This window comes from Bos mutus, chromosome 20 (genome assembly GCF_027580195.1).
Source record: "Bos mutus isolate GX-2022 chromosome 20, NWIPB_WYAK_1.1, whole genome shotgun sequence".
NCBI lineage: Eukaryota > Metazoa > Chordata > Mammalia > Artiodactyla > Bovidae > Bos > Bos mutus.
Window position 1 is genome coordinate 63997793 of NC_091636.1, and position 24509 is coordinate 64022301.

At 40.9% G+C, this 24509-nt stretch overlaps 1 protein-coding gene across 5 annotated transcripts in view; it reads left to right on the forward strand.

Moving 5' to 3' along the window:
• SEMA5A (semaphorin 5A) overlaps nucleotides 1–24509 on the forward strand; it is a 568136-nt gene that overhangs the window by 518396 nt on the left and 25231 nt on the right. For all 5 annotated transcript variants that reach the window (XM_070357735.1, XM_070357734.1, XM_070357733.1 and 2 more), the window contains 2 exons: nucleotides 20466–20691; nucleotides 23835–24053. In XM_070357735.1, the coding sequence (XP_070213836.1) occupies nucleotides 20466–20691; nucleotides 23835–24053 (445 nt within the window). The remainder of the gene's footprint in view (nucleotides 1–20465; nucleotides 20692–23834; nucleotides 24054–24509) is intronic.

Sequence of the window (24509 nt, forward strand, 5' to 3'; positions counted from 1 at the left end):
CAGTGTGGGGCTGAAAATTCTTCTCCTTTGTGACAGGAGCAAGTGTCCAGTGCCGAGCTAGAAATGGAGCACGAAAACCAGGTAGCCCGTGTCTTCAAAATGAAAGGAGACAGGTCCTTTGGCAACGCGTCTTTGTCTGTTGTCTTCTGGGTGCTATGGTGGCATGAAGGAGGGGGTGGTATTTGCGGGTAAATGTAGGAGAGTCCCATATTACGGGAAAGACAGTGGCAACAAAGACAGGCCTGAAGCCACAGCATGCCTTCACGGGTCCCTAAGACAGTGCCACCTGGTTCAAATACAGGGTGTGGGATGGGAGGGGAGGAGCCAGTGCAGTGGATCTCATTTTCTGAATCTGGAAAGTTGAGTACTTTGGGTTTTGTTCTACTGGTCACCCCAGCTTCTCAGGTGGCTCAGTGGTAAAGAATATACCTGCCAATACAGGAGACACGGGTTCGATTCCTGGGTCAGGCAGATCGCCTGGAGGAGAGCATGGCAACCCACTCCAGTATTCTTGCCTGGGAAATCCCGTGGACGCAGGAGCCTGGTGGGCTACAGCCCATGGGGTCACAAAGAGTCAGACACGACTGAAGCAATTTAGCACACATGCACGCAGGATGACTACAGACATCCAAATTTTCTCTTATAACGTGACAGAAGAAAATTTAGTTTTCTTCTTTTAGATTATTCCTCGGTGTTAGAGGTTGTTTGGCTTTATTATACCATGAAAGAACGTAGCAGTCAGGAGAGTGAGATGTGAGGTTTTTTTTCAAACAAGAGTTTACACAGGCAGGCAGGAATGATACCAGCAGCTAGAAGCCTGCTACTGCTAAGTCACTTCAGTCGTGTCTGACTCTGTGTGACCCCATAGATGGCAGCCCACTAGGCTCCCCCGTCCCTGGGATTCTCCAGGCAAGAACACTGGAGTGGGTTGCCATTTCCTTCTCCAATGCATGAAAGTGAAAAGTGAAAGTGAAGTCACTCAGTGGTGTCCGACCCTCAGCGACCCCATGGACTGCAGCCTTCCAGGCTCCTCCGTCTATGGGATTTTCCACTGGAGTGGGGTGCCATTGCCTTCTCCGCTAGAAGCCTAATTATATGTTAATATATATAATACACAGTTATATATAAAATATATATATATAATTTAACAAAATTATCATAAAAGTCATATTCAAGGCAGCTCCATGGGAAGAGAGTTTGAATGGTGGGGTGGCAGCCTCAAAAAACCCTGGCTAATTAGTGTTAATTGCATTTCTGTGACCCCATGTTGTTGCGGTTATTTAGTTGCTATGTGCGAGCGTGTTAAGTCGCTTCATCCTTTATTTTTCTTATTCCATATACTTTTATTTGTAGGAAAATTAAGCAATTTAGAGCTACTTCAGTCAGATTTTGGTAGGGCAGGCCTTTTTATTCAGCCACCTTATGAATTTTTTTGCCTAAATTAGTAGAAATTGAAGCATGAATTCAAGCAGTTGATAGTCTTGCTTAAATTTTACATTTCTTAGAAAAGAAAAAAATGAATTTCAAAATCATTCACAGAGCAACTGTGAATTCTACAGAACTTAGTACAGAATTCTAAATATTTTAATGGGACATTTTTTATTGTCCTGAAAGATAGCTTTCCATAAGAAACCCAAGAAACACTCCTCCTTTATTAAAGGAACCTTCTAGAACAAGAGATTTGTAGCCACATTTATTAGTTCTGTAATCTTCATATGGGGGTTTCCCAGGTGGCTCAGTGGTAAAGAATCCCTTGCCAATGCTGGAGTCGGGACGATTCCCTGGAGAAGGGAAAGGCTACCCACTCTGGTATTTCTGCCTGGAGAATTCCGTGGACAAAGTAGCCTTGCGGGCAGTCCATAGGTCACAGAGTCGGACATGACTGAGCGACTAACACTTTTACTTTTACAAAATCTAAAGAATGTATAGCACGTGTGCTAAGTCACTTCAGTCATGTCTGACTCTTTGCAACCCTATGGACTGTAGCCTGCCAGGCTCCTCTATCCATGGGATTCTCTAGGCAAGAATACTGGAGTGGGTATCCATTCCCTTCTCCAGGGGATCTTCCTGACCCAGGGATCAAACCCTTGTCTCTTATGTCTCCTGCGTTGGCAGGCGGATTCTTCACCACTAGTGCAGCCCGGGAAGCCCATGTATAGCATTGGTTCAGTTGCTCAGTCCTGTCATGATAAATAAATATCTTTGCCAAAAATATGGATTTGGTACAAGTTTATCAACTTAATAATTTAATCACCATATTGTATATTAAAGATGTATAGATTTTCAAATTATATTTAACTAGATGAAAATCCGTAATGCAGATCAGTCCTCAAAAGTTCATTTGGACAATTATTTTTTATCACAAACTTCTATAGCCATATGTTAAGTATATTAAAGGCCAGAACTGTTTAGCTTACAAGTTTGGGGTTAACCTCATGAATATCCTAATTCTACTACAGTCCTCACTGATAGGAAAAGAACGACATCATTGCTGGTGGCCATTGTCAGACTGGGTTTAGGAAGCAGGTGTGTTCAAAGGTTTTTCTGTCCAGCCTTGTGGCACAGACTCCAGGTGCTCGCCAGGCCTGGCTGTTCTCTTTGATACGTGCTCCAAGCAGTTGAATGGTCCATTGTCCAGAATATCCCATTAAGGAGGGGAGAAAGAGGACCACGAGAAGTGGGTGCACAGGACCTCCCGTACAGTGTGTGCACACACGCTGTTGCTCAGGCGTGTCTGACCTTTTGCCCTTCCCTGGACTATAACTTATCAGGCTCTCCCATCCACAGGATTTCCCAGGCAAGAATGTTGGAGTGGGTTGCCATTTTCTATGCCAGGGCATCTTCCCCACCTAGGGATCAAACCCACGTCTCCTGTGTCTCCGGCATTGGCAGGTGGATGCTTTAGTGCTGAGCCATCTGGGAAGCCCCTGCGGTGGCCAAAAACTCAGTTTACAGAAAAAAATATAAGCAGACATGAGAAATATGTTTAGGCTATGACAAAAGAACAACAACCACACATTAATAGTATTGTCAGCAATAAGTAAATTTAATTGTAACTCCAAGACATCAATAAGCCGTTAAACTATTATTAGGAATAAATTCTTAGGAATAAATCCATCAAGAGCAGTCTTAGACACATATTGTGTTATGATGTTGTCGGTTCATTTAGACAGAATGAATATTCACTATTGTGATCGTTTATTTGAGAAAAATGTTAGGGAAGCCGTTATTTATTTATATTACTGCACGGAGACTGTGATTTTACCAAGAAAGCGCAATGCCTTTTTCCTAGAGTTGAAATGCGTCTCCTTTGCTGCGAGATTGGTGGTCTCTTGTTGCTGTAGCTCCCGGCTTTGAGAGGAAAGTTAGTAGAATAATGATGTTCCCAGGGTACCACCCAGGCCTTGGAATGATGCTTGGCCATCAGTTGTGACCACAGTCCTGGGCAGGCTACCCTCTCACTTTCCTCTTTTCACCAAACCTACTGCTGGAACCCTGTGCATACATTTATAAAACTGGGGCAAAACAAATTTTATCTTCAATAAAAAATATGAACACATACCCAGCACTTTTGACAACTTATATTTTAACCTGTGGGCTTCCCTGGTGGCTCAGTGGTAGAGTCCCCCTGAAAAGCAGGAGATCCTAGTTTGATCCCTGGGTTGGGGAGATCCCCTGAGAAGGAAATGGCAACCCACTTCAGTATTCTTTCCTGGAAAATCCCATGGACAGAGAAGCCTGGCAGGCTATAGTCCATGGAGTCTCAGAAAGTCAGACATGACTTCATAGCAAAACAGCAGCATTTTAACCTGTTGGCCGTTTATTTTCTGTAATCAAAACTTTAAACTTTTTTAAGGTGGATGAGAGTGCACTGGGGTTTTCTTTTGCTTTGTATTAGCAGTGACTTTGTACAACAACATAATCATTGGTACAGAGCTTAAGGAAAAACATATCCTTGAGCAAGATGAGTTGCTTTGTTGTGTAATCATTAGCTCTGGGCTTAAAGAAAAAAATGTTTTATGTGACTAAGATGCAGGAATGCAGGGGGGAAAAAGTTTGTCCTTTTCTCCTCCTGGAGGTCCCTGATCTCCTTATCAACCTACCTAAGAATTAACTCTTTTAGCATCTTGCATAACAAATGGTCTCCAACACTAATTATTGGGCTAAGTATGGATGGAGGAGCAGATGAATTGATGGGTAACAAGATACTTCTATTTTCATGACTATGTTTATCACTGAAAATGCTATTTGGACAATATTACTTTGACATTTAATTTCAAAAACACAGTTGTTTAAATTTAGGTATTTAGGACATTGTCCATAATGTCTGACAGGAAATACTCATGAGGTAATAGAGACCTAGTTAATCTGAATTATAAGAAGAAAGTCATTTAAAGAACCTTATTTGAGGACCATAATTTCCTAGAATAAATTGGCCAAAAAAAGAGCAAAAAAAAAGTTGGTTACTTGTGCTTTAAATTATAAGCAAAGGTATTGATAAAATATACATGTTTTTCATTTCCCAGACCCATTAAATGATAGAATCTGAGCTTAGAGAACTAAAAAAAATACACAAAGTTCCAGATATTTCCACACTGGTGAAAGGAAATGACTGAAGAACTTGGATCTTAGTGAAAGTTCCAAATGCATCATTCATGTTGTAGGAATTTTAGGTTAAATAAATGTTCCTACTACTCTCTTTTAGGACATGACATCTTAACTAACTGTTTAAGGAATTTGAACTTATTAAAAGCCAGTTTCATATAAATTCAGATAACAAATTTCAGAGGTAATTATCTACTGGATGATCACATTACGGAGGGAGTGAAATGATAATACATGTAAACTTGAATGCAAGTCAAATTTAAACATATTTTGCCAGTTAGGTAAATCCGTTCTCGTGTGTGTAACTCTGCTGGGATCTTTATGGGTTGCTGCGACCGTCTACAGTTTCTTGGACAGAGGGTGATTTCTCAAGATTGCTAGTGACCAACTTTGAAGAAACCCTAATATTTTCGTGTTCCGCATCCCATCTTCATTTCCAGGCTTCTGTGCAGACCAGAGATGCTCCATGTACCAGGATCTTTGCTAATCTCTGTGAACACCTTATCTTGTTAACACTCCTCAGTCATTATGATGTATTCCTTTATATGCAGGAAGAGAAGTCTGAGGTGCTAGGTTAAGGTTAAGACCATATGGGAATACCTGGTTATTATATGGGGCCATGAACTTGGAAGTGAATGAAGTGCCTCCTGCATAGCAAGCAGATTCTTTACCACTGAGCCACTAGGGAAGCTATATATATATATATATGAATTCCCCTTGCTCTATATCAGAAACTAACAGCACGTTGTAAACCAACTATACTTTAAAAAAAAAAAAAACTGTATCTTTTAAATCCTGGTTAATTTTGGCAGAAGACAGGTGACTTCCGCACAACTTCAAAACTCTGGGGATACACCCCTATCTCCAGTTCTGAATCAGTGAAGTTGATTATGGAATCAGTCATTTGAGGAGAAGTCTGCTCTCTCCTTTCGAGAACTCCTTTGATTGCAGGTAGCATCCTCTCTGACTGCATGTGCTAAGACGCCCTCTACCCAGTTCTGCTTCCTGAATACCTCTGAGAAAAAAAGCTGCCAGTTCAGCTTTGGTCCGTCCTGGCTTAATGAAACCCGTTTAACTTTGTTGAACCCGGAGCTTTTCTGTACCAACAGCAGATGCTTTTCCCAGTAGTGCCATGAGCATCCCACAGAGACACATTTTAGGAAAAGCTCTTTCATGGAGGGAATGGGGCTTCATCTTAAATTCTGTTCAAGACCTTAAAGCAAAAGCGTTTACCCAACATGTTTACTCAAACACAATAAACTGAAATCTACAGCTTTAATGGAACTGATGAGTTTGAAATATAATTTGATGATTACCACATGTCTATTCTGTCATTATTTTATGAAACTGAATTCAAAAAAATTAACTCTGGATGTTATCAGGCACTTTTAATAAAACAAATTGTAACAACCAACCCCAACGTGATAGATAACATGCAGATTCTCATTAACACCTTGAATTTCCTATGTAATATTAATGACAAGTAACGGTCATTTTTTTTCTTTGAAATTCCTAATTTATCCCTCCCCTAACCCTGTTCCCTTTTGATAACCATAAATTGGTTTTCTATGTCTATGAGTCTGTTTCTGTTTTGTAAATGAGTTCATTTGTATCTTGCAAGTAATACTTCCACATGCAAGTAATACCGTAGGTTAATTGTCTTTCTTTCTCTGATTTACTGCACTTATATGATAATCTCTAGGTCCATCCATGTTGCTGCAAATGGCATTATTTTTTTATTGCTGAATAGTATTCCACTGTACATATGCATATTGGTGTATATGAATATTGATGTGTATGTGTGTATATGTACATGCATACATACCACACTCTTTATCCACTCATCTATATCATTCATGCTATACGATCCAGAAATCCCTTCCTGAGCATATATCTGGAGAAAAATCTATTTGAAGAGATACATGCACCCATGTGTTAACAGCTCTATTTACGATAACCAAGGCTCAGAGACAACCTGAAAGTTCATCGACAGATGAGTGATTTTACAGATTTTCTTTTAACTTTTAACTAAAACTTTCTTATAAGAGAATATCAGAGGACTCTCATAGCAGGGACAATGAGGTTTCCATGAAGGAAAGTTCATTGCCACTAGGCGACCAGAATAAGGGGTAAGGGAGGCAGCAGATAAGACAATCCAGCTTAATTTGAATCATCTACTAAGTTGAATCCCTGGACTGTTGAAAGGAAATCAGGATTATGGAATAGATTCCCTTTTATATATAAATACCAAATAAATAAATATTTATATAGGAATGTATTTGTTTTCTGGGGCTTCCCAGGTGGCTCAGTGACAAAGAATCTGTCTGCCAATACAGGAGAGGCAAGACATGTACGTTCAATCCTTGGGTTGGGAAGATTGCTTTGAGTAGGAAATGACAACCCACTCCAGTATTCTTGCCTGGAAAATCCCATGGATAGAGGAGCCTGGCAGGCTACAGTCCATGGGGTCACAAAGAGTCAGACATCACTGAGTGACTGAACATGCACATATTGGTTTTCTGTTGCTATGTAATCAGTCAGTTCAGTTCAGTCGTTCTGTCATCTCTGACTCTTTGCAGCCCCATGCACTGCAGCACACCAGGCTTCCCTGTCCATTGCCAACTCCCGGAGTTTATTCAAACTCATGTCCATCAAGTCAGTGATGCCATCCAACCATCTCATCCTGTCATCCCCTTCTCCTGCCTTCAGTCTTTCCCAGCATCAGGGTCTTTTCCAGTGAGTCAGTTTGCATCAGGTGGCCAAAGTATTGGAGTTTCAGCTTCAGCATCAGTCCTTCCAATGTATATTCAGGACTGATCTCCTTTAGGACAGACTGGTTTGCTGTCCTTGCAATCCAAGGGACTCTCAAGAGTCTTCTCTAATACCACAGTTCAAAAGCATCAATTCTTCGGTGCTCAGCTTTCTTTATAGTCCAACTCTCACATCCATACATGACCACTGGAAAAACCATAATCAGCACAAACTTAGTGGCTTAAAACATCATGCATTTATGGTTTCCCAGATCTGTGGTTCAGATGCCTGGACCCAGCGGAAGCAGTTCTTCTGCTCAATGTTTCACAGGCTGGAATCAAGGTGTTGACCAGAGCTGCAAACTTCTCTGAGGCTCATGATCCTCTTAGGAACCCTGTGGTTGTTGGCAGAACTCAGGTTCTTGAAGTCTGGGAACTGAGGGTCTCAGTTTCTTCTGACTGTGGGTAGGAGGATATTACCCTTTCCTGTGGGCTGCCCCCAGGTCCTGGCCACGTGGTCCACTCACAGCGGGGCACTAACCTTTGCAAAACCAACAGGAGCCTCTCTCTTTGGTCCCCTGTGGGGAGGTCTCAGATAAGGAGGAGCCTCACTGTGCTGTCAGCTTCAGGAATCCATCCACACTCGCAGGGAGGGGACTACACAGGACATGATATCCAGGTGGTGGGGCTTTTGAGGGTATCTGAGAATTCTGCCCACCACAGTCTGCGGGTGGATCCTTAATGTCAGAGCTCCCTTGAGATCACAGCTGTGCCATAAGCAAGGAATTAGGGGACAGGTGACTAATGGCAAACAGACCAGCTGCTGCCTGGGACCAAAGAGGACCACTCAGCCCTCCATCCCTGACGAAAGGCAGAAGAACCTGATATCTTTTAAAGATGTCTTTCGGAATTTTGCCAATTGAATAAACAAATAGAAGATATTACAACTCTGTTTTAATCTAAGTTTCTTTAGCTGCAAAAGCAGAATAAAGAAAAAAACAAAAGTATCCAAATTATCTAAAAGAAGACAATGGTATTAAGTTATTTTGCAGTCAGTGGTCAAGTAGAAAAGAGTTACATATATTTATAAGCAGCATCTGACTCCCATTTATTTTTAGTACATTTCTCAAAAGCTCAGAACCATTTGTTATAGGGATTTATATGTGTGTATGTGTGTGTGTGTGTATATATATATATATATATATATATATATAAAATAAATGTTTATGTATCCAACACAGACTAATAACCACATGTTGGTAAAATACTAACAGTTGCCTAGGCTGCTAAGTAACAGCTTTTAATATTAATACAATACACTTATTTTTTTAAACTAGGGTTTACCCAAACCATGAGTATGGTTTTAACCTGTGTCTTCATGACTTATGGGCTTCCCTGATAGCTCAGTTGGTAAAGAGTCCGCCTGCAATGCAGGAGACCTGGGTTCAATCCCTGAATTTGGGAAGATCTCCTGGAGAAGGAAAAGGCTACCCACTCCAGTATTCTTGCCTGGAGAATTCCATGGATGTTGCAGAAGTCCATGGGGTTGCAGAGTCAGACACGACTAAGCAACTTTCACTTTCATGACTTACAACCATTCCCTTACTCCTTTTTTTTAAGAAGTAGAGCCACTTCAGTGCACACAAGTGTGACTCTATGAATATATCCATAACATCCACATCTTATGTTTATAGGGAAGATTTCTTTCCTTTAATCATGTTTTTCTATTGTATATGTATGGTGAGATTCACACACACACACACGGTCATATTCTAGTAAGAAAGCAGATGATTTGCTTTTCTTACTTAAAAGAATCCAGGGCAACTACCATCATGTATTAGTATAAAAGCAATGCCCCATGAGTTCGTCATAAACTTAAATAATAGAGCCTCATTTTGGTTTGTGTTATTTACTCTGGTTCTTCCAAAATTCCTCTAAGAACTCTTAAAATATGTACAAATACTCCGAAGCAAGTATATTACAGTGAAGCATTTTTTCCTTTAAAAATGGAGGAATGGCAGTAATGGGTGGACTTTTTTGCTCAAGGTCACCCATTTCCATCACCGTCTGAGAAGGAAACACTCTTCCTAATGACAGCCTCTCACTCCTAACTAAAAGTGGTTTCTCCTCTTGTTGCAAGGTGTTTGCCTAAAAAAAAAAAAAAAAAAGTCAGAATTCTTGATGTTCACTCTCAGAGACTAAGAATTTAAGGGCTTGATAGTGAAAGAATAAAGCAAATAAATGGATCTTCTCATGTGAGATGTAAGTTTATAGTGGACCACAAATCACAGCCCCTAGAATAAAAGAGATTTCCAGCAACAGCACTGATTTCCTTATTCTCTTGGGCTTTCTACAGTGTTATAAACAGGAATGCCTAAAATTATGTGTGAGGAAGAAAGCCAGCTACCTTTTTATAGATACGCACACGTATATAATCTAACAAAACACACAGGCACACACATCTCTTTTTTAGTGCAAAGGCACAGGAATATTTTGCTGCTTTTCTGCACCTGGAAAAATGCAGGTTGACTGCTTGCTGAAAGTAAATGCACCCATTTGAAAGTCCCCGAGACGTTGATCTCAATCTGTTCCCCCTTTGGAGCCAGCGGTACTGCCAGTGCTTCACTCAAATGGAAGGAAGCTGTTTCAACCCCAGGATTTACCCTAAAAAAGCTTGCAGGCTTGGAGGACCCCTAGGAAAAAATGATCAAAGACTTATGAACATGGCATAAGAGGGGAGTGTGGCTGCTCAGAGGAGGTCTGCTGAAGTGCAGGCAGTTATTGTAATAGAACAGTGGGATTTTTTTTAAGTTAATTTATTTATTTTAATTGGAGGCTAACTACTTTACAATATTGTAGTGGCTTTCGCCATACATTGACGCAAATCTGCCATGGGTGTACACATGTCCCTTATCCTCAACCCCTCCCCCCCACCTCCCTCCCCTGGGGTAGGGACTGTTTTTTTTTACATTTTAACAATACTTTTTAAATTTTTATTTATTTTATTTATTTATTTTAATTAGAGGCTAATTACTTTACAATATTGTATTGGTTTTGCCATACATCAACATGATATATGTAGTCGTGGCCGAGGGGTTAAGGCGATGGACTAGAACAACACTTTTTTTAATGGAGTATAATTGCTTTGCAATGTCATGCTAGTTTCTGCTGTACAGCAGAGTGAATCAGCTCCAGGCATCCATATATCCCTTTCCTCTCATGCCTCCCTCCCCTCACCATCCCACCCGTCTCGGTCATCAGTGAGTACCAAGCTGAGCTCCTTGTGCCATAGAGCAGGTTCTCACTAGTGATCTACTGCAAGGAGATCCAACCAGTCCATCCTCAAGGAGATCAGTCCTGGGTGTTCATTGGAAGGACTGATGCTGAAGCTGAAACTCCAGTACTTTGGCCACCTCATGCGAAGAGTTGACTCATTGGAAAAGACCCTGAGGCTGGGAGGAATTGGGGGCAGGAGGAGAAGGGGATGACAGAGGATGAGATGGCTGGATGGCATCACTGACTCAGTGGACGTGAGTTTGAGTGAACTCGAGGAGTTGGTGATGGACAGGGAGGCCTGGCGTGCTGTGATTCATGGGGTCGCAAAGAGTCGGACACGACTGAGCTACAGAACTGAACTGAACTGAACTGAACTGAAAGTGTCAAATCTGCTTTTCCAGTTCTTCCAACCCTCCCGTTCTCCTCTGTGTCTACAAGTCCATTCTCTGCCTCTTCATCTCTATTCCTGCCCTGTAAATAGGTTCACGAATACCGTTTTTCTAGATTCCACATCTATGAGTTAATATATTAATACAATATTTGTTTTGTTTTTTTTCCCTTTCTGACTTACTTCACTCTGTATGACGGTCTCTAGGTCCAGTCACAACTGCAAATGACCTAATTTCATCTTTTTTTATGGCTGAGCAGTTTTCCATTATATATATATATATACATATATATATATATATATATATGTATCACATCTTCTTTACCTATTTATCTGTCAGTGGACATCTAGGTTGCTTACATGTCCTGGCTATTGTAAATAGTTTTATTATAATAAATTGTAAATAGAAAAGCATGTCCTGGCAATGAACATTGGTATACCCATGTTGTCTTTTTTAATTATGATTTTGTGCTTGCTGGGTCATATGGTATTTCTATCTTTAGTTTTTTAAGGGCTGTCCATACTCTTCTCCATAGTGGTTCTATCAATGGATTTTATACTTAAAAATACTCACTCTTTTTGTTCCAATATTGCTTTTACATTTTAAAGAATATTTCTATGTTATGTCAGGGGGCCATTAATGACTCATAATAGTAATGGAAATAAATCAGGAATATTCTTTAAAATCTCTAACTCATCCTCCTCTCTTCAGACTGGCTGTTGGTCACGTTTATGTTGTTCAGTCACTCAGTCGTGTCTGATATCAAATCTTTCCCTTTCTATGAACCATATTCAATTGTGTATTGTTGTTTAGTTGGTAAGTTGTATTCCACTCTTTTGCAACACTATGGACTGTAGCCCTCCCAGCTCCGTTGTCCATGGGATTTCCCAGGCAAGAATACTGGAGTGGGTTACCATTTCCTTCTCCAGGAGATCTCCCAACCCAGGGGTCAAACCTGAATCTCCTGCCTCTCCTGCATCGGCAGGTGGGTACCACTGAGCCACCTGGGAAGCCCTCAAATGTATGTACTGAATATTTATTTTGGGTCAGCAGACTAAATCAAAAGCAAGACGGTGGATATCCAAAATGTGTTTGTTAAGTGCTTTGAGATCATCTTGTATAACCTCTCCCTTGACATTTTTTGGATGCGTTCTGCTATAGGCTGAATTCTTGTGCCCTGCCTCTGCCCTCCCCCACCCCAATCCGTGTGTTGAAGACCTAATGCTGAAGATGATGGTTTTAGGAGATGGAGCCTTCAGGACATGATTAGACTATAAGAGTGGAGCCCCCATGAGTGGGATTCGTGTCCTTATGAAAGAGGCCCCAGAGATACAGGGATATCTGTAACTCAGAAGAGGACCCTTACCTGGCCGTGCAGACAGACACCCAGCTTCCAGAATGGTGGGAAATAAATTCCTGTGGTTTACAAACCTCCCAGTCTCTGGGAGGACTGAGACATGTTCTAGGATTTGCTGAGGATTGTTCTATCAGAAGATTATTCTAGCATTAAGTTAGAAGGTGGGCATCCCAGGTGGCACTAGTGGTAAAAAACTGCCCACCAATGCAGGAGATTCAGGAGACGTGGGTTCAAATCCTAAATCCTGAATCAGGAAGATCCCCTGGAGAAGGAAATGGCAACCCACACCAGTATTCTTGCCTGGAAAATTCCATGGACAGAGGAGCCTGGCAGTCTACAGTCCGTGGGGCTGCAAAGAGTCAGACATGACTGAGCACAAGTTCACACAGAAGTTAGAAGGTGGCCTTTGGGCTGAGTTCTCCTTCTACCAAGCCATCTTGCAGCACACAAACTTCTCCAAACCCCAAGGAAGATAATAACTCCTTCGTGTTCAAAGACCCCCATCAGCATGGAAATGCACTGCAGCTAAAGAAACTGACAGCAGAAGAGACACTGATGTATAGATCAGGCTTATGGACTCTGTGGGAGAGGGAGAGGGTGGGGAGATTTGGGAGAATGGCATTGAAACGTGTATAATATCATGTATGAAACGGGTCGCCAGTCCAGGTTCGATGCGCAATACTGGATGCTTGGAGCTGGTGCACTGGGACGACCCAGAGGGAGGGTATGGGGAGGGAGGAGGGAGGAGGGTTCAGGATGGGGAACACAGGTATACCTGTGGCGGATTCATTTCGATATTTGGCAAAAGTAATACAATATTGTAAAGTTTAAAAATAAAATTAAAAATAAAATAAAAAAAAGAAACTGTAAGAGAAATAAGATTATAAAAGCGTGCAGTTCATTCATGTGTACATAGTGGCTATAACAAGCAGTTGCTACACTGGCTGATTGTATGATAGAAAATAACGTTTTTCAGGCGTAAGTGATGACGGGCAAAATTGGGCTTGATGATGCACATGGGTATCCCAATGTTCATTGCCAGGACATGTAAGCAACATAGATGTCCACTGGGCTAGATGACTTACAATGTTGTGTTAGTTTCTGCTGTACAACAATGTGAATTAGCTATATGTAGACATATGTCCCCTCTCACTGGGACCCCCCTCCCGCCTCCTATCCCACCCTGCTAGGTCAGCACAGAGCACAGAGCTGAGCTCCCTGTGCTAGACAACAGCTTCCCACAGCTTAGATTTACTTTTTAGCTTGTTGATATGGTGAGTTGCATGGATCCAATTTTAAATGTTAATGCAAACTTACACCCCTGACATAATTCCTACCTATGAAATATTAGCCTTTGTGTATAGTTGAGAATTTTGTTTCTTAAAACCCTGTTAAGCACTTTTGTATCTCAGCTAATGGGGAATATTCACTTGTAAGTTTGTTTCCTTCTAATGTCTTTATCTGGTTTTTATATCAAATTAGAGTTGACGTTGTGTACAGTTGACTTTATATCTCGTCTGTGTATCTTCCATGTTTCTACTTAATATATTAGTTTCTTCTAGCTCCTTGAACGTATGCAATACAGTTATAATAACAGTTTTAAATATCAGCCACAGATATTAAAAAATAGAATCACAAATTCTGTCACGTATGTCATTTCTGTGCCAATTTCAGTTGACTTACGTTTCTTCTCATAATAGGTTCTGTTATTTGCTTTTATTATTTTTTCAGAAGCTTCTTTGCATATCTGGTAATTTTAGACCAGATGTAAGATATTGTGACCTTTTCCTTGTTCATCAGATAATACTGAATTCCCCCAAATATGCTAGACCTCTCCTTTGGGACAAGATCAAGTTATGTGCAATTAGTTTGATCTTTTTGGTTTTTGCTTATAAGCTTTGTTAGTTGAGATCGGAACAGAGTTCAGTCTGGAGTGATTTTTCTGCAGTGTGGAGACAAGACCCTTCTTGGTACCCTAACTGATGCTAGGAGAGTTACGGAGTTTTTCAGAATGGCTCTTAGGAGCGAGCACTATTCCCAACCTCATGTCCGTGACAAGTACTGCTCTTTCTGATCTTTTCAGATGGGTCTTTCGCCACCAATGTGCAGTTTCTTCATACATGTTTGTGGGTTTCTGCTATTCTAAATACTTGAGGGAGAAGCTGTGCATAACCAGAATTTGCTTGTCTTGTAGGCCTCTCCTTTGGAGAACTCCAGCACCTTTGGGTTCCTCCAGTTTCCAGCTCTGTCTCCCTGAACACTAGCCTGTGCCTGGCCTGGGTTTTTCCTTCCTCCACCACCACCTAGAAACCTTCTTAGGGTTGTAGGCTTGGTCAGTTGTGGGACTCACTTCATGTTTCCCAAAATTGGCAACCAGTATCCTTCTTCGCTTGATGTCCAATGTCTTAAGACCTGTTGTTTTATGTATTTTAAGTTATTTTTGGTGAAAGAGTTAATCCTATTTCTGTTACGTCATCTTAGTTGGACACAGAAGTGATTCTGCAGCATTATAACTTTGGATACACTGTCTCCCTTTCCTTCTCTTCCTTGCTGTGACCTCTAAATTAACTTCCAGGATTCCCTGTCAATCTTGGCTCTGTTTCCACAAGCTCCTGGGGTCACAGATATGCTTCTGTGCATGTGCTTTGGTGCTTTGGACCTTTGAAAGCACAATTGCATTCCTTTCTTGTTTCTCTTATGCAGAATGGCTTTCTGTTTCTGTGTGTGACATGCTAAGTTACTGAAAGAAAACTTGATAAATGCATGTAGAAAGCATGAGTGTTCCATGATGAGACAATATTTATATATTCAGTTATTGATGAAATCACTTTAAGGGTAATTTTCTTATTTTGTGCCAAACATGTGGTATCAATTTTTTTTTTCTTGAATTGTCACCATCTCTCTATTTTACTTTCAACCTGTGGAATATAAGATACCTTCATTTTCTCAGTGGAAAAGTCAATAACAAAATAGAGCACCCCCACTTGACCATCTAATTTTTTCCCAAATTTATACAAATTCCACTAGAACGGACTTTCTTGTGAATCAATCAGTATGATTTGTCCATTCACCAAAAATAATATTATTGGCCTTAAGATTGATAGTGTAAAATAAATATGACAAATGTCTTGCTCTTGACAAATTTCCAGTCTATTAATGAAGGCTGAATTATACATATACAATTAAATGTCAGTGAAATACATGCTTTAATTCTATGAAACAGGCCTGATGTGCCATGGCCTGAATTAGAAAAAAAGATGATGAAGATGGGGAGGAGAGAATGAACCCAGGAGGCTATATATATGTGTGTGTGTGTGTACATATATATGTGTGTGTGTGTGTGTGTGTGTGTGTGTATGTAGGACTTGGCCCAGAGGTGAGCGGGAACAGGAAGTGCCACCCAGGTCTCTGGATCAAACTTTAAATGCCCGGTTGTGTTCCTGTTGACTGGGACAGAGAGGACACAGACAACAGACTGGAAGAACTGCTGAAAATTGCTGTAGTAATCGTGCGTCTTTTGTTCTTTTTGTCTTTATTTTTATTTTTTCCAGCTTTATTGAGATTTAACTGACACATAACATTGTGTATATATTTAAAGTGTACAGTGTGTTGATTTGATGCATTTATAAATTGCAGAATGGTCACCAGCATAGCATTAGTTAGTCTGCACCTCCGTCCTGTCACGTAATCACCATTTCTTTGCTATGGTGAGAACACTGAAGACCTGCTCTGTTAGCATCATTCAAGTGCGTGATACAGTATTATTAGCTATAATCATCAAGCGGTACATCAGATCCCAAACCTACTAATCTTATAAGTGGACATTTGTACCCTTTGACCAATATTTCCCCATTTCCCCCAACCAGGAAGTTCCTTGGTAACTTCCACGCTACTTTGTGTGTCTCTGAGTTTGTCATTTTTAGATTCCATGTATAAGTGAGATCATGCAGAATGTCTTTCTCTACCTCTCTTATTTCACTTAGCGTAATGCCCTCAAGGTCCAATCAAGTTATTCAAATGGGAGGATTTCCTTCTTTCTCGTGGCTGAATAGTATTTTGTGTGTGTGTGTGTGTGGACATCTTTATCCATTAACTTGTTATTAGACACCTAGGTTTCCATATCTTGGCTAATGTGAATAATGCTGCAATGGACACGGGAGTGTAGATATCTCTATGAGATCCTGACTTTAATTCCTTTGGATATATAGCAGCAATATCAATATAGAGATTGATTTAGTCGCAATTATTATCTTAGCTTTTCCATGAGAATATTAAGAATCCTATGTGGCAGGTAATAACACTTATTTCCCTGAAATCACTTTTAAAACAAATTCTTTCTTTAACATTAAATGTAATGTTGTTCCGCGTCCATTCAAATTTGGACTTGTTTGGATTGTCACGGTCTCTCCATTTTACTTATAGCGTCAATTCTTGGAAAATTGGAGCTCACGGGCACAGTGAAGCCATACAACGACTCACCATTGAATTGAGTCACTTTATAATTTTGGTTATTAATATAAAACAGGTCAGTCATACCATTTCTCAGGATTTAATAAATTTGATATTTTAAATGAATGCATCATCATCAGATCTTAAAAAGCAGTTGAAAGGAGAGGTCCCGAAACTCTGTTGGGTTTTGAGCAGTGATGAGTTAATGGGAGACAAGGAGACACAGTTTGCTATCAGAGGTTCAGGTCTAATGGCTCCGAACTGTTCTTCTTCACCGTCGAGTTGTGCCCACCTCTGGGATGATTTCACCCCCACTCCCTGCTGAGCCTGTTAGCAGTACACGGAGGCAAACTCAGGTTTTAAAATATGTTCTCTACTCATCTGTTTCAAAACCAAAGCTTCGTCTCCATAGAAGAGGTGAAATTTCTGGTGCAAGGAAACTCAGAATTATTGGACTTTATACTTTTTTTTTTCTTGAGACACGGGATCTTAGGTTTGCGGGTGATGCCAAATGTGTTAATGCTAAGAGCAGGAGTCCATGAGCAGCATGTGCTTTAAGTCCATTTTGGCAAGGAGCCCGTGGGCACTTGCCCAGCCAGGCTGGCACAGAGTGAGGAAAGGAATGCGCATGGAATTTCAGTCTGGGGTGGCAGTATCCCACACTGTGGGCCTGGACGGTTGGAGACAAGGTCGAAGGCATTCCTATCCCGTGGTCTCCATTTCAAGTGAAAAAAGCACAAACATGTTCTGTCTAGTACTTCACATGATTAGGTTTATTTCACCCATTAGAGCTTTTTTTTTTTTTTCATTTAAAAAGCAGCATCCAAAAGATGCCATAATAAAAGATGCTATAAGCAAAGGAAATGAAGTCATCTCTCTTCCAGTGTGTGTTTCTGTGGAGATGGGGGCCATCCATGTGGGATGGGGAAGGGATGCAGTAGATATTAAAGTAGGAAAGCAGTGATTACATATTTTCTGTTAAAAGCCTGCAAAGTCACAAAATGAAGAACCTTTGATTATGGTTCTTTGTACAAAATTTTAAAAGATGGACACTGAGTAGAGAAAACTAATTAAATAATTAGAATTGTGACAAAATAAACATTTAAATAGGCTTCCAGTTAAAGCTTCTGGCCTGAATGCACATGGCTACTTTCTGCCCTACCAGACTTCATTTATACAGTATTACTAATACTTTATTTTCAAAGCATACACCAGGCAACACAGTTCTTACTGTGTCCAAATATCTGATGAGGAGGGGGTACGAATGCATGACAAGTTCATAGAGACTAGAAAACCATCCCCACAAAACAGGAGAGCCCTTGCCTCGGGCCGGGAAGGAACTGGCCACAAGACAGAAATTAATCAGTTTTCCACAACAGTCACCTATGGGTAGTGTTCATCTAGCAACGAGTGTAAACACTGGATTTTGATCTAAGCAAAAGTTCAGCGTGACTGCATTGAGATGACAGGAGGTGAGAAAGCTGCATCAATGTTGGAGTCATGGAATGAGAAAGAAAGAAAGTGAAGTCACTCAGTCGGGTATGACTCTTTGAGACCCCATGAATGGTAGCCTACCACGCTCCTCCATCCATGGGATTTTCCAGGCAAGAGTACTGGAGTGGGCTGCCATTTCCTTCTCTAATGCAGAGTGAGGGTAAGGAATAAAAATTGAAATCCTTTTCCCATGGTACATGGTTAATAGATGATGCCTGTTACTGGAAAATTCTCGTTGTTAGCTCTAAGGGATAAACATCTAGATATTCAACTGAAAGAGATGGAGGAAAGGACAGAATTTTTGTTGTTCTTGAGTCGCTAAGTCGTGTCTTTTTGTGACCCTGTGTACTGCAGCACTCCAGGCTTCCCTGTCCTTTACTATCTCCCAGAGTTTGCTCAAACTCATATACATTGAGTCAGTGATGCCATCCAGCCATCTCATACTCGGTCATCCCCTTCTCCTCCTGCCTTCAATCTTTCCCAGGATCAGGGTCTTTTCCAGTGAGTCAGCTCTTCACAAAGTATTGGAAATTCAGCTTCAGCATCTGTCCTTCCAGTGAATATTCAGGACTGATTTCCTTTAGGATGGACTGGCTGGATCTTCTTGCAGTCCAAGGGAGTCTTAAGAGTATCTCCAACACCGCAGTTCAAAAGCATCAATTCTTCAGCTCTCAGCTTTCTTTATAGTCCAACTCTGACATCCATACATGACTAGTGGAAAAACCATAGCTTTGACTAGATGGACCTTTGTTAGCAAAGTTATGTCTCTGCTTTTTAATATACTGTCTAGGTTAGTCACAGCTTTTCTTCCAAGGAGCAAATACTCTTTAATTTCAGATGGCTGCAGTCACCATCTGCAGTGATTTGGGAGCCTAAGAAATTTAAATCTGTCGCTGTTTCCATTGTTTCCCCATCTATTTGCTATGACATGATGGGCCTGGATGCCATGTTTATTATGAAAAATTTACTATCTCTCGTAATAAATGTTAGAAAGCTACTTTACTCCCATTTGATATGTATTTTTAAAATTAATAAAATTGTTTTAAAAATGTGGCCATCATTGAGTGTGTTGCATGTTGTAGGTCTTCTCTCTAATGAAACATCCTTTGCTGTCAAAAGGAGGACTTGGGATCTAGTGCTGTGTTCAAGGTCAAACTCTGCACCCCTTAGGTTTGGTCTTGTTTTTGGAGACATAGTGCTTAAAGTTCTTGTCAAATAATTAGACCTAGACGTATGGTCCTAAACTGCACCACCCACAGCTGCATGGCCCACTTGCCTGGGTCCTCCCACCTTTGCTTGTTGGAGGAGGCACCTGGCAGTGAGGAAAGGGAGCTGAGACTGAGAAAAACCATTACCTTGTGGAAATTTCTTACAGACTAAAAGTTATCATGTATTGTGTTATCAACTGGATAGCTACCTTTCTAACACTTTGAATCTGTGATCCAGAGCTTAAGCTATTCATAAATCTCAAATCAAACACATTATCATCCTAAAAACAAATATATTGGTTCCATCATTTTAATTAACTATAATCTTAAAAAACAAAAACAGCTAAACCTATCAGAATAAACAGCATTTTCAGTGATTATTAAGTGAAAGGAAGATGATTTGGGGGATCACCATTTTTGTTGCTGTGCTCAGTCGCTTCAGTTGTGTCTGACCCTGTGTGACCCTGTGGACTGTAGCCCGCCAGACCTCTCTTGCCATGGCATTCTCTAGGCAAGAATACTGGAGTGGGTTGCCGTTTCCTTCTCCAGGGGATCTTCCCGACCAAGGGATCGAACCCACACCTCTTATGTCTCATGCATTGGCAGACAAGTTCTTTATTATGAGCACTGCCTGGGAAGCCCTTTCACCATCTTTATTCGCTTTCAGTAAATGTAATTATAGGTACCATTTTTATTTGCATACAATAACATTTATTGTCTTATTCTCATTGTTGATGGGGAAACTGTGCATATTCCTTTGCAGTTAACTTCTCTTAAATGCCTAATTTGACCCAAAAAATGTGCTTTTAACTTTGTAGAGTGGCTGGTGGGTCTCAGGACCTGAAGTTTAAAGAATCCTGTCTTTCACCTAAGGAAGGAAGCACTAGGCTCTGTTTCTGCAGTATGATAAGTGCATGTCATGCATTTTCTCTCCCAGGAGTACCAGCCTTGTAACACCAACCCATGCCCTGAGCTGAAAAAGACCACGCCCTGGACTCCCTGGACGCCCGTCAACATCTCTGACAATGGGGGTCACTACGAGCAGCGATTTCGGTACACGTGCAAAGCCCGTCTGCCTGATCCAAACTTGCTGGAAGTGGGAAGACAGAGAATTGAGATGCGGTACTGCTCTAGTGATGGAACCAGTGGCTGCTCCACCGACGGTGAGTCAGCGACTCCATAGGGACTGACCTGCTTCCAGGGACAGGCATTCTGTCTCCTCTCCAAGTTCATAGAATAGTGGGGGGGGGTGGATTTTTCCTGTTCATTATGGCTTAGCCATGTTTATAACAATGATCTCTCTACATCAGAACTGACTTTATAGCAAACTGGTGGGAAAGACTCTTACTATAAATATTCAGTTGCATGTTGGGGTGGTTCCCTGACTCCGTCCCTCAAAATAGCACCATATTTATAATGAGTTCAGAAAAGTTTATGGGAGATTCATTTAGTATCAGAATATATACTGAAGAAACCTCTGCATTCTTCCATCACCACTTTTATTCACACACAATTATATATATTTATCATTGTTGATGTCAGAGACTGTACAGATCCCTTTGCAGTTGGCACTGAAATTTAACCTGCAAATAAAGCTTTTCCTTTTTTTACTCCCCAAATGGGACAAAGACAAAGGAAGTGCATATCTGTGTTTATATCTATGAAAGAATCTTTCTGCTAAAAAAGGCAGTATGTGAGAATCCTTTAATACTCTTTGAAACTGCTTTGCCCCTTATAATTGTATAAATCCCTTCAATGCCGTATGACTTATATAGGGAGAGCACTAAGGTAGATGGGATGATCCACTCTCTGCCGGGTTCTGCCACTGAATGGTCACCTCCCGCTACTAATGCCACTCCTGCCTGTACCCAGTGGGCAACTCACTAGCTCCCTCTGGGGCTCAGGTGTCTCAACTACAGAAAAGGAAGTGAGGTTGGCCATCCCAAAGAGATTCATTTCTGCTTCTGTCTTCATCTCTCCTCTAATGCTCATCTGATTTAAGAAAATCAGTGCAATGTTAAAAAGAAAATAAGATGGTTCTTGAAGCAAGATGATGAGAACAGTAGAGTCATATCTTACACTGGGCCTGCTTGAACATTTCTTACACTTCCTCGTTTACGATTCTGTTATTCTCCCAATGTGACTGTGGTAGAGAATACACAGTCACCATCAACATCATTTATAGGTTCAGAGTGATTGGCCTTGACGGACCACAGAGCTGATGAGTCGCCATGTTGGGCTTGCCGTGGGTGGGATAAGCTTATGGAGGCACCATGAGTCTGCTCCTGCTTTGTCACAGGGCTGCACTCACAAGGAGCGGCTCTGAGTGAGGGTCACCAGCTACCTGTAGGTCTCAGATCTCCATTCCTCCTCCTGGAGCTGCCAGCCTGGATGCTTTGGGGCTCAAAAGTTGCCCTCAAGAGCCACTCCCAGTCATATTTCCACTGACATTAACTGTCTCCTGACCTCAAACCATTCTGTTCCCTGTAGTTCAGCAGCTATACAAGTTGTTCATTGTTTCTTGGTGGGGAAGGGGGCGGGAAGTCTACCATAGTGAAGTATTTTATTTGAATAAGTATACACTTTAAGTCAAATGAATAAAAACTACCTACCTAAAAAATCAAGCAACATGATATGCATTCTGATTCATTATAAAATCCTACTTTAGTGAGAAAGAAAGATAGGTGATGGAATACCAAGAAATAGATAACTGAAGACCCATTTTAGATATCTACATACCACAAGGGATGGTCTTATGATCTCAAGGTAGGGTTCTGAGATAAAATACAAAATGTGCAATTTAATACGAATTTCAGATATTTTTCAAAAATTACTTTAGTATAAGTATGTTCTATGCACTTCCCTGGTGGCTCAGATGGTAAAGAATTTGTCTGCCATGCATAAGACCTGGGTTTGATCCCTGGGTTGGGAAGATCCCCTGGAGAAAGGAATGGCAACCCACTCCAGTATTCTTGTCTGGAGAAGTCCATGGACAGAGGAGCCTGGTGAGCTATAGTCCATGGGATTGCAAAGACTTGGACATGACTGAGCAACTAACACACACATGTTCCATGTGTCTTTTTTTAAGATAGGTATATCCCATGCACTTAGATACATATTTATACTAAAATATTATTTGTTATTTATCTGAAACTAATATTTAACTGGGCTTCCTGTATTTTATTCACTAAATCTGGCAACCCTGTCTTCAATTCAGTCACGTATTCCTTTGTTTAAGAGCAGGCTGTGAACTTAATTCTTATGACATCAAAGATAAAAAAGAGAAAATGAATGACATTGTTTCTTTATTCTCTTTTCTGAACATATATTTTTTTAATCCTTCCTTTCTCATATATATATAAAACCAACATTAACATTCATTTTAATGATAGTAATATAAGCTAAGGAAAATTTTTATATACATTTTAAAAAGACATCTTACCTTTCCTCTAAAAGTATATTGTGGGCATAGTTTTAAAAATACTTCATCCTTCTGTGTCTTAGTGGCTTCAAGTTCTAATTACCAGCCACGCATCTTGGTATTGATACCCTGAGAATACAGAATTGGACTTGTTTGGCTCCTATCACACAAAACAAGGCTAAATTGTGTGTTCTGTATTGATTAACCACAAAGGACTGTCTCATCAGAGAAATAGGTTTCTCATCCATTTTCTCTGAAGAGCACCCCACATAGGTTTCTGAGCCACAGATTTTAAGTAAGCAACCAAGAAGCCTAGAACCATCCATACTTGTCTGCCTCCTCACACCCAGAACCTCATGGCATACTTTGAGAGTTTTTTGTTAAAACCCATGTCACCCTGCTTCCATTTGAGAAAATGACTGAGTATTTCTTAATATTTTAAGGCAGTAGACATGTTCATCAAAATAATCACAAATTGCACAAGGGCAATTTGTTGCAGAATTCCCAATGGAAGTGAGAAGGCTGTATTTTCTTTGAAAGAAGTTTCTCAGAACAATAAGTGATCTATTACCAAAAAAAAAAAAAAGAAAGAACTCTGTTATTGTACAAGGACTTTGCCACATTCACAAATCGAGGTCTTATTTGCACTATTATTTAATAGCAACTGTGGAGATAGAAGACTTGAATTATAGGAGATTATCAGGCAAACTGCAATTTTATTTTTATTTCGTTTTTCGCTTCTGCAGTGTAAAAATTGTTCCACGGATACTTGAGAATGTAGTTACAGAGGCAGAGCAGAGAGTGGCTGCAGAATGAGAGTTAGTTTGGACTCTGGTTACTCTAAGAGCTCCTGACTGAATCACACTTGGGCCATTTCCTTGGCAGGCCTGTCGGGCGATTTCCTGCGGGCAGGGAGATACTCCGCCCACACCGTTAACGGGGCGTGGTCGGCCTGGACGTCATGGTCACAGTGCAGCCGAGACTGCAGCCGGGGCATCCGGAATCGGAAGCGTGTCTGCAACAACCCGGAGCCCAAGTTCGGGGGCATGCCTTGCCTGGGCCCATCCCTGGAATACCAGGAATGCAACATCTTGCCCTGCCCAGGTGAGCAGGTCCCGAAATCTGGAAAAACTGAAACATCAAGGTCTTGGAAGACCTTCTCATCCGTCTTCCCTGGCTTTATGTTTGAGGTATAACTTGTGATAGATAGGTGGATACAGACACAGGTGTGGATGGAGGTGTAGATACAAAAATTGTGGACTTCCCAGGTGGCTCTAGTGGTAAAGAACCCACCTGCCAATGCAGGAGACATAAGAGATGCTGATTAATCCCAGGGTCAGTAAGAGCCTCTGGAGGAGGTCATGGAAACCCACTCCAGTGTTCTTGTCTGGAGAATCCCATAGACAGAGGAGCCTGGTGGGCTACAGTCCATAGGGTTACAAGAGTAGGACACAACTGAAGTGACATTGCATGCACACACACATAGATATAGGTGTAAACATAGACACAGGTGTAGATAGAGATATAGGTGTAGCTATAGATACAGATTTCCTTGGAGGA